The 10,418-nt window shown below is 44.0% G+C and overlaps 2 protein-coding genes across 2 annotated transcripts; one reads left to right on the top strand and one right to left on the bottom strand.

The window, feature by feature from the left end:
• Positions 1-754: 754 nt before the first annotated feature.
• Positions 755-3,523, bottom strand: LAJ45_04395 (uncharacterized protein; the record flags this gene model as incomplete). The annotated part of the gene is made up of 7 exons (XM_046113975.1): positions 755-1,546; positions 1,599-1,748; positions 1,801-2,390; positions 2,452-2,819; positions 2,884-3,041; positions 3,091-3,313; positions 3,396-3,523. 7 exons carry the CDS (start codon positions 3,521-3,523, stop codon positions 755-757), a joined length of 2,409 nt encoding a protein of 802 aa, XP_045973077.1.
• A 1,165-nt stretch (positions 3,524-4,688) lies between these two features.
• On the top strand, positions 4,689-9,123 carry LAJ45_04394 (uncharacterized protein; the record flags this gene model as incomplete). Its single annotated transcript, XM_046113974.1, has 11 exons — positions 4,689-5,524; positions 5,601-5,673; positions 5,742-5,930; positions 6,002-6,241; positions 6,307-6,529; positions 6,607-6,740; positions 6,818-6,991; positions 7,062-7,288; positions 7,351-7,752; positions 7,807-8,689; positions 8,749-9,123. The coding sequence occupies 11 exons, from the start codon at positions 4,689-4,691 to the stop codon at positions 9,121-9,123; spliced, it is 3,756 nt and encodes a 1,251-aa protein (XP_045973076.1).
• Between the last annotated feature and the right edge of the window lie 1,295 nt (positions 9,124-10,418).

Genomic DNA, 10,418 nt, shown 5'->3' with positions numbered 1-10,418 from the left:
CCCCTCACTGAACAAATCGAAGCAATGAACTTCAAATGTTTGGCGGTTTAAACACCCTCCAGAAAAAAACCATATTATCGTTTTAGGGTGGGATATCATTACAGGCGATTTGATCATGTAGGGATGGAAATCTTACGACGTATGGTGCGCACACTCTTAAAGGTGACACGGCGGTATCTGGAAGTGGAACAATCGTGGCTGCAAGATGAACTCCAAGGCCAATGAGAGGGCCACTTTGCTGCATTCCTGCCGCAATTCACTTTTGAGGGGGTATAAATGGGTATAATACTGTTCCACTTTGCTCAGTCTTGGCGCCTTTTACATACAAAAATCCGCAACTTCAAACTCTTATAACTTTTTAACTAAAGTAGATATCAAAAATCTGGAAATAAAAGCTAAAGTTCATCACTAGTACTATACTTTTTATTTACCGATTTTTTTAAATCTCTTTTTTGGCAAAGTTATAAGCCTTTGACTTTTCGCCCGATTTTTGTCACCTTTAGGAGTGGGCGCACCATAACTCTTTTTTGGCCCGATTCCAATCCATTTCAGAACCCTAGCATATATATGTAATCGCTGACCAAAAATTCATGCGACTAAGAGAATTTGAGAAAACAACTTAGTGAAGAAAAATGAAGAAAAGTTGACAACTGCCTCCACCCTATAATCCCACAAAAATACTCCTAATCAAACCACTCTTAATCTGTTGCCTACAACTACAAAGTTTTCTTCGCCCGTGATAACTTGAAGCTACTCAATAGGGACTAGCAACAATATTCTGTCGAGACCTGGTTTGTCTGGTAGGCATCGCAATACTATCCCTTGACGGTTTTTTGAAGGCTGTCTTCTTAACCATATCTACCGCGTTCGGCAAGGCCACAATGACATTCTTATCGCTTCCAAACCTAAAATTATCCGCTTTGACCTCCTCAGCATACCGTTTAATGGTGTATGGGGCTTTTTTCCCTGAAACGACCCTCTTAAGACTCCATGTAATCATAAATTGCCCGGTTGAAGTAATAATCGATGTTTCGGTTGCATCCAAACCAGTATTGAATTTCGCTGCCGTAAAAGACAGAGGTTTTTTTGTCTCCGCTTGCATTTGCGCCACGTGCTCTGGGTTGAGTCCTAATCTGCGTGGGCGTGGCTTTGAATCCTTCGGGAAAGCCTTTTCGAACCCAAGTTTTCCCTCGTTTTTCCCTTCTTGCTGGAGCGCATCAATAAGAAGAATATACGTTCTGCACGTCGCCAGAATCCATCGACCATCCGCCGAGACATCGAGGCCGATGATTGCTTCCCCAAGAGCCGGAATATGTGTTTTAGCGTTAATACCTAGGCGGTCAAACATACGGATATCCCCTTTAGTTGAGGCGACAGCGATATATCCCTTTTCTGTAGTCGCTGCAGCGGAGAACCCGTTTTTGGTGGCATACTGCTTAAGCTCCGAGTCGACAAGTTTGTTGCCAGATAAACGAGGGTCAACACGATAGAGTGCATTGTGAGAAAGACCAAGAAAAGTCGGCTCGCTAGACATTTGTGCAAATTTCTAAGATCCGTCAGTTAAAGTCGGCTCCAAGTCAAGTTTCTAGTGGCCGTACACTTTCTGGGGCAAAAATGTTGATAGGAATATCATCATGCACTTTCCACTCATCAACAACCTTCCCATACTCTAGATCCATTCTATAAACGCTATGTGGGTTATTCGCATCTTGCATGATCATACTGGTGTCTTCTCCATGTAGCATCACCTACCACGTAGGTTAGCAAAGTTAGTTTATCAAAGGTTAGAAAGTTATAAACCTTTTTGGGTTCGAACAACCGCCCTTTCGGCGTCTGGACTTTTGTAATATTTGTAGCAAACTCCAGTTCGTTATTGTCGGTGTGCTTGAATACACCAATCTTACTCCCTCTCACAACGAAACTTCTATCGTGCTTATATCCAACAGCTAACTGGCTGTTCTGTTCTCCAGTTGAGTCCCCTTTAACATGTGTATCGTCCTCCTCTTCATCACTATCGTATTCTTCGCTGCGGTTACCTGCGTCTTCTTCTGCTTCCTCAAAAGGCTCCTCTTCCTCATCCTCTTCGATATCTGGTGCATCCTCCATAGTTATATCTTGGAAGGCTTCAAGGACATATTCCCGGTCTTGGTCTTTGGCCTTGATCCATTTTTGCTCGTTCAATTGCTCCCAGAGGGCACGCATGAGGCCTTCTTGAAAACGTTCCTCAGTTTCCATGTCTTTGAAGCGCAGAAGCCATGAGTATGCCGAACCGTCTGCGCCGTAGTGATTAAAGATGAAAGAGAGGTATTCAAAATTGAAAACGGGGTTGATATCGGCAATTACTGGTTGGCCCAACCAAGACCTACTCTGGCCCTCGATTTGAAGCCAATCTATACAAACATACCATTAATTTCAAACGCCCTTATAAGAAAACATAAGGATAAGACATACATTGCCACGGTCCGACTTCAGTAACAGTTGCCATAACCTCGGAGTCCTGTAAGACGAATGTGGCGCTTGACAAATCGAACAAATGCAGTTCTGCACTTTCTGACGATAGAATTTCTCCCACTTCCGGGGCAACTGCAGCTTCTGGTGCAACAGTAGGTACAACAGTAGGTACAACAGTAGGTGCAATAGGAGACGGCTCCTTTTTGTGGCTTCTCGTTTTTCGAACAGGAGTCTCAACTTTTTTTGCCGAAGGAGGCATAGCCTTGCTTGCAGGAGATACGGCAGTTGGTTTTGTCGCGGAGAATATAGAACTGGATGTTGTAGTTGTAGGCGAATTGGGCGCCATAGAAGCAGATGGGATTGGATCACTTCAACTTCATTGTTAGGATCTTAGTTTCTGTAATATACGACGCATAGAGGAAGTGTAATTACGAAAAAGAGAAGTGGTGCAACTCCTGTTCTGTTGCTGTTTCGTGACTTCTCCTAAATTTTCTTTCAAACTGACATTGTATAGCTACAAGTTCGAAGGTGGGAGCTGAACTAGGCTGTACACTGGGGTCGCAAATAAACTCGTATAAATCACCAGGATCCTATGGCAAAGTCAGAAAACATGTGGGAAATATGAGGATCCCTACTAACCCCACTCAAATCCCTCCACGCAAAAACCGCTTGCCCGTCACGAATGGTGTACCGTAGGTGCAGGCTCTCATCAAGCAAAAACGTCTTTTCGTCCTTTGTGTCATCGAAATCCTCAGCGTCATCGACAAGCTGCTCTTCTCCTTCTTCGTAAGCACGCTGGATTACCAGCTGATAGTGAAAGTTAGTTGACGTTCTACGGATTGTAGCAGCAGCATCCTTAAATCTATATTTTAGATAGCAAAATCAGTAATTTTGAACTGCAACAAAGGGCGTGGCCAAACTTGTTTCCCCATAGAAAAACTCACATGCATTCACTATGGCCTTTAACGGAGTTTGGTCGGACAATATAGAGCTGACCTTGATCGAGCTGGATGATGTCTTGTTTAGTTGAATCGCCAAATATTAGCTTGCCCACATTCCTCAGCATAAACATCTTGATTTGCTCCTCCGTTCTGTCACTTGCTCTCTATCTAGCTGTCGATACAAACACGAAGAAGCTATGTATGGGGGAGAAAGATGATTGCTGGTGGGATATGCAGATTTGTAGCTGTGGTGTTTTTAGGGCAATCATGTGCAAGGAATGCTGCAGGGAAACGCGAGCACAATGACGGAGGAGGGGAAATCTCACACACACGAAACTGCGGGGTGATAACAATCTGTGTTTGTGGCGAATGGGGCGGCAACGGCCGCAGAATCTACTTGAATGTTGTGGCTGCACAGATTGAATGCACAGCCTACGGTGAGACCCCTGCACACACGAGCCAAAGAGGTGGAGCCACTCCCCGCACAAATTATCGGAAGGGGAGAGCTAGAGCTCGAGATCAAGTGCAGCAAGCAGACCAACACGAAAAAAGGAGAAGCAGAATTACGTAGAACTCATCTGAATTCGCAGATACTCGCAATCTGGAATTTAATGCGTGTAGCACAGCTTTATCTGTGCGCCGTGCATTCCCACTAGTGCTAAGGAATTTCTGTTCCTGAATTGTTGCTGGTGGCCGGCCGCCGAGCACGATCCTTCCTAGCGGGAATCTCACCTCATAAAGTTACATCCTCTTTAGCGGTTCCCCACTCAATCATTCATGTACCTACTGTACCTACAGTACCACATGTACTCTCAACTTTGACTCACCAGCTAGTCTACAAACTGTTGTTACTCATCCGCTCACTCACTAACAGTCAACCTACGAGTCTACGCCCTAGTCACTCCGTTGTTAGGCTGCGCGTTGTCACCTGTTCTATTGAGAGACTCAAGCTCCTCTTGCTTTTTTCCCTTTATTCCTCCTTCCCCTCCCCTTCCAGCGCGGCGTCACCCATAAACCGTCTGTTCTAAAATCTCCGACTCACTTCTCCCTCGACGCCAACTCAAAAAGAAGAAAAATTGCCCGAAACGAGTTGGAAAAAGGAAAACGAGAATAAAAAGAGAAAAGAAAACTGCACTACAATTGACGAGAGCTGCACTTTTCTTGCTGACTTTGGCTAGCACTGTTTTCTTTGCTTGCATTCCCTATTTCTAGACAACCCCCAAATAAACTCAGCACATATCCCAATCCGCCCACGAAACGAAAGTCCGTCTACAACATCCCCTTTCAAATTCCAGTATGGACGGAGGCGGAGGAAATGTTGTCACTACCGGCGCGCTGGCCTCCAACGGTATAGATAACAGCGGCGGCCATCAACAACCCCTCAACCAGATCAAACAAGCCCTTGAAATCGTCTACGACCCGCATTCTACCAACGACTCCCGGAAACAGGCGGGGCTTTTCTTGGAGTCTGCAAAAAGTGAGAAGGAGGCCCCCTATCATGGCTTTACTTTAGCCTACGATAGGGGTCAGAACGCCGTAGTAAGGCATTTTGGACTGCTTCTGCTGGAACATGCTCTAAAATACCACTGGGATGAATATTCGGTCGAAGAAAGTACCACGGTTCGGAACTGGATTTTGTCCTTAGCTGAGAATGTCAAGATGGACGGGGGAGATCCTGTGTATTTACGGAATAAGATTGCACAGCTGTGGGTAGAGGTTGCAAAGCGCTCATGGGCCAACGAGTGGCTAGACATGGATGAGCTTCTTGCCAAACTTTGGGAAAATTCTTCGAGGGAAGGAAATCCTGCACAACGAGACTTGGTCTTATCAATTTTGGAAAGTTTGGTTGAGGACGTTTTCAATAGAGAGGATTCGGTGGCCGGTATTAGGAATACACCATTGAGCAAGGCGTGTATAGACATATTTACGCCTATGGCAGTGCTAAGAGAGCACTTTCCTCTGCGAGATCCAAGTATCGTTCTTGTATCCGGGGAGGAAGGCTGGCTCGCAAGACTTGTGTGTATGCTGGAACAATGCCTGGAGGCGGGCGTGCAAGGCAATTCCGAAGTTGAGGCGTGCGCGATAAAGGTTTTGGGAACTTTGAAGGCTTGTATGGCTTGGGCTATCCCAAAGTACGTCTCTATATCTTTCAATTCGTAGTTTTTTCTTCTTTTTTTCCAACACTAAAAATTGACTTTAACAATTTAGAGCCATAGCTGCAGCAAAAGTAGTGGAGACCGTTGGGCGATCCCTAATGGTAGAAACAATAGCAGTACAAATGGTAGCTATCCAGACTCATGCAAGCACATTTGTGCGTCTACAAAAAACACGCTAAGACGGATAATTTAGGTTGCAACAGAGTGCCTTCACACTCTGTTTACAAGGATCCTCATTGAGGACGATGACTTTCAGAAGATTGTTTGTCCAATGTACCATGCCCAGACAGTGGATTTGCTGAGAAAGATCTTCAATTGGGTACAAGTTGATCCGAGTAATACTGATGAAGAACCTTATCTCTTCTTGAAGAGGTTCTCGGAGGTGAGATGTGAAATTCTCGATTGATGAAAGAATCATTGAACAATCACTAACTCTGTATAATTCTATACTAGATGGTTGCCAACCTCGCCAGTTTTGTAGAAGAAAAGGCGAACTTGATGCTGCCGGAAACCGACTTATCGGAGTTTATGAAATTGCTGTTTGAGATCACTAGTCATAATAGTCTGGCGGTTTCTATACCAGTATTAAACGTCTGGACCCGAATTGTGAAGAAGGATATCCTTAGTGAGCATGAAGCTGTTTTACCACTGATACCCGGGTTGTTGGAGTTGGTCACCTCCCGGTTGATGAGGGTAAGTAGCCCCTTTAAAATTATATGTATCTGGCCAATGTCAAGACTGAACTAAACTTTATCTAGTATGAGGTCATGGAGGATGACTCGAATCCAATACTACTCTTCCTAAATGAAGATCTTGATACTATCCCAGAAAGACACGCGTTCCTTGGAAACTATCGAAGGTTCTGTCAGAGTATTGTCGAGAGCATGGTAAGAAAACGACCATTCGAGGCGTTTCCATATATCATGTCTCAAGCAGAGAACTCCTTAACTGGTATATATAATAGAAGCCCTTCGGTTAATCGTAAGTCCCCATCCAGGAGTCCTTTGCCTTTTTCACTTTCTTCAAATGGGTACATCTTTTACTAATGTATAATGCAGTGGAAGAATATTGTAAAAATTCAAACGCTTTCCTAGAGCTAGATGCCCAGTTCACTGTCATGGAGGCGGCTCTGAAAGGGTACATCAGGTGGGCGGATAGTATTACTAATAACCCTTCCGCTTCGCAAACAAACGTATGGCTCCCCTATTTAGATTTTACATTGCCCAGTATCACTTACTTCAAACTGACCACAATCTCTCTCCGGATTAGTATAACAGCAATCGAGACGAGCTGGAGCAACGGCTTGAGGCATGGTGTGAACGAGTTCTTAATATGAACTTTGAAGATCCCATGATACGAAGGAGAGTAATTCAACTAATGGTTACGGTTTCTACCTCGGCCTTGCACAAAAAGGCAGATTTGATGCTGAAGATTCTTGAACATGTTTGTCCATTCTTTCTTCTTTTTAGTCTCGCATGATCAAAACGCACGCTAACTAGAATCACTCCCATAGGTTCTGCTTACCAGGCCAGTCGAACATCCAAACCATGCCTATACGGATGCTGTCAAAGAGCTCATGAGTGTTTGCACTACCGAAATTCAGCGGTTGGCGATGAAAATGCCAGATCATTTAATGCTGGTCTACGATCAACTTCAAACTAAAATCAACGAGATTGTAGCCACAGAGAACGTTGATGACCGTACCAGAATAGCTTTTCACACGTTCCTCTTCACGATAAAGTATAAACCTATCATCCCCCTCCTCCTCCCTCTTTTGCTGCCCCAAACTGACGAAATGGCAGCCACCGAACAAAAAATATTGACCCACAATTGCGTCAATCACGGTTGGAAGGATATATCTTCCCAGTTCGTGAGGCCTGGAGGGATCCGGTACTTACCGAGTCTCTGCAGACTTTTCAAGGCTTCTGTCAAGTTTTGGGACTGGACAAGGTTCAAGATTACTTAATTTCAAGGCGTGTAAACGAAATTTCGGACTTTACGAAACAACCTTTGGACGAAGAGGGCCAAGTCTTACAACTCGAGCTTACGGAGAAGTTCAAAAACCTACCAATACGAACTACAAAAGCTTTCTTGGCCGTTTCCACTGAGCAGTTGAGAAAGCCATCAAATGCATATAACATTTCATGTGCGCTCTGGCATGATTCTATACCTATGATTCTTCCTAATTTGCTTAAATTTCTCAGGTAAATTTTTCCCCCACGCAGCTTCGGTTCTCAGGAAATTAATAAAATTGGTAGCCACGCACATGCTTTCCACAATCCAGCGACCTGGCAAGGGCTTCAACCTGAATTACAGAGTGTTATCCGGAAAATTTTAACAGATCGTTTCTGGCAAGCTGGAATATCTACTGGTAGCCGAGATGAGTTTTACGAGAACGTAACAAAAACAAAGACGACGATGGAGGGCCTCGCTTCCTCTATCAGGGGTGCCATACGAATGGTTAGGGAGGCTTGCTACTCAATCTTGTGGTGCATGTCAAGGGTGGATGTCCATTTCTATGGACTAAATGAACTTCCAGGGCCGCTTGCATTAGCGCTTTTCGCGGATGCACACGCCTTAAGCTCCCATCAGATGTCGATTCTATTAAATATGACGAGATACATCATTGATGACTGCCCGACGACACTTAGAGCACACTTTTTAACGCCATTGCTAGCAAGCCTATTCGCCCAAGTAGACCGTAAGATTCGTGGAGAATGGGACGAGCTTATGAAGAAGGGACAGATTACTCAAGATGATGATAAGCTAGCCGAGGAAATGAAGGAGGAAAGCATTCTCAGGCAACTTACGTATACAGCGGTTTTGATTGTTGCAGGGCTCCTGGATCCCCAGAGACCCGGCGAAGCAGTCAACGCAAATCCGGGTTTTCTAAGCCAGGTTGCAGCGCCAGAATCACAAAGTGTTGGGCCTGGGGAACAAATAATGAGAGAATTTATACTATCAATGGATTCTGTCTTAGAACCATTGATTTTATTTTGCACCCATGCATTGAGGATGAGAGATTCAAGATGCTGTGGAATTATCATCAGGGTTTTTAGATCGATCGTGCCAGAGTTTCAGGCGGATCGTCCTGACATAAGAGAATTCATCTGCCGGGAGGTGCTTATGGCCGCTATCCACGTATGTCTTCCACTTCTTCACTGCCCCACCAAACTTGTACTAATGATACACCGCCCCAGTCTCTTCACGAGGATTATTTCGTCGATGTCCAGAAAGATCTTGCGCAGCTTATTGCTACTATATTCTTGCTATACTCGCCCACATCATTAACACCCCGAGACCTACTCTTGTCACTTCCTGGTATTACGGAATACAAAGTCGACAGCTGCTACAAGAAGTTAACTGTAGCTACTAGTACACGTCAGCAACGTGCATTGATACTAGAGCTGCTTGACGGTCTACGTGGGGTCGCAGTTAGTGAAAAGGGCAAACTTCTAAAATCCGCACCAGCCGTCAAACAGAGAACTCAGACGGAGAGGAAGCAACAAATGCAATACGCAGAAAAACGACAAGAAAGCCCGGACCTCGGTGGGGTTGCAGATATGTTTGCATAAAGACTCTCAAGCCTTTAATTTTGCTAAAAATCTAACAGCCCGCTAGAAGTAGATGAGGGATGTTGAGTAAGGCTTCATTGGTGCCATTAAAGGTGACGTTCATGGTTTAGCTTCCTTTGCGTCTATTTTTTCTTTTCTTTTTCTTGCGTAATGCTTAGAGAGGGTTGAGGGAAAGGAAACGACGGCGTATATTTGGCAGTAATCACTAGTTTTATTTCGGTTTCATAGCTCATTTGAATGGTTTGTACGATTTTGTCTTCAATCAACATCTCTTATGGAGAGTTACTTTTCACTCTTAGCTTCCTGCAAAAGGGTGACAACGGATGAGTGATAGCATATGATTCATCTTGTCCAAATAAAACCCCGATGCCTTTGTAATCGATATCACTTGTAATAAACAAACTATTCGGGCCTTCTTTTCATTTTTTTTTTTTTTTTTGCCGTTTCAATAGATTATCTAACTACACTAAAGAAAGCCATACAATGAATTTTTTCGCCTCTGTGAACCTCACTAGCCTTGCGCAACATACGAGAAAGCAGACAACGAATGAAAGGAAATAACCGCTAAAAGACAACAAAAGAAATTCACTCAAAAAAGGCCCGTCTGGGAAAGAATATAATAAATCAAATGACAAACACAGAAGAAATGGCCAACTCGAGCATCGAAGTCTTAAGGTTAACGAATGGAAGTGGGTAGTAGAGTAGAGTAGGACAAAATGAGTTGAAGAGACAGGCATAAACACCAACCTCCGAACCAAAAGTAAAGAAAGAAGAACTCACTGGCCAGACGTTTTCCTTTGAAAAATAAACCTTCCTCACTTGAAGCCTCCTCCCCCGCCTGCCAAATATATTACACATACGAACCGAATTACTATATCAGAAAATAAGGATAGAAACCGCAAAAAACTCGACACAGACGGTAAGAAAAATAGAAAGAAAGAAGAAAAACAGCCATAACGAATTTCCCTTAAGCCCAAATCCATCCTTTCCAATCCCAAGCCGCTATAATAATCTCCCCATTTTTATTGCCCCATAGGCAGAAAATGGTAACGGGGGAGATGCGAAAAATTCAACATAGAACGAAGAGAGACGCAAAAAAAGTAGAAAAGAAAAGATACAAATCGAGGGAATGTGACGGTGCTGAAAAGGAAAGAAAAGACGAGATTGTCGTTCGATGACGGTGACTCTGACTAACGTACAAGGAAAAGACAAACCAAAGAGATATCACAAAAGAAAAGAAGACACCAGATGATGCTGGAAAAGTCATGCTCAATAATAATGTTATAGGCTCCCTC

Source organism: Morchella importuna (genome assembly GCF_003444635.1).
Source record: "Morchella importuna strain M04M26 chromosome Unknown Morimp01GS010, whole genome shotgun sequence".
In the NCBI taxonomy this organism is placed as follows: domain Eukaryota; kingdom Fungi; phylum Ascomycota; class Pezizomycetes; order Pezizales; family Morchellaceae; genus Morchella; species Morchella importuna.
The sequence above is the reverse complement of the archived record's forward strand: the minus strand, read 5'-3'. Positions and strand labels throughout refer to the sequence as shown.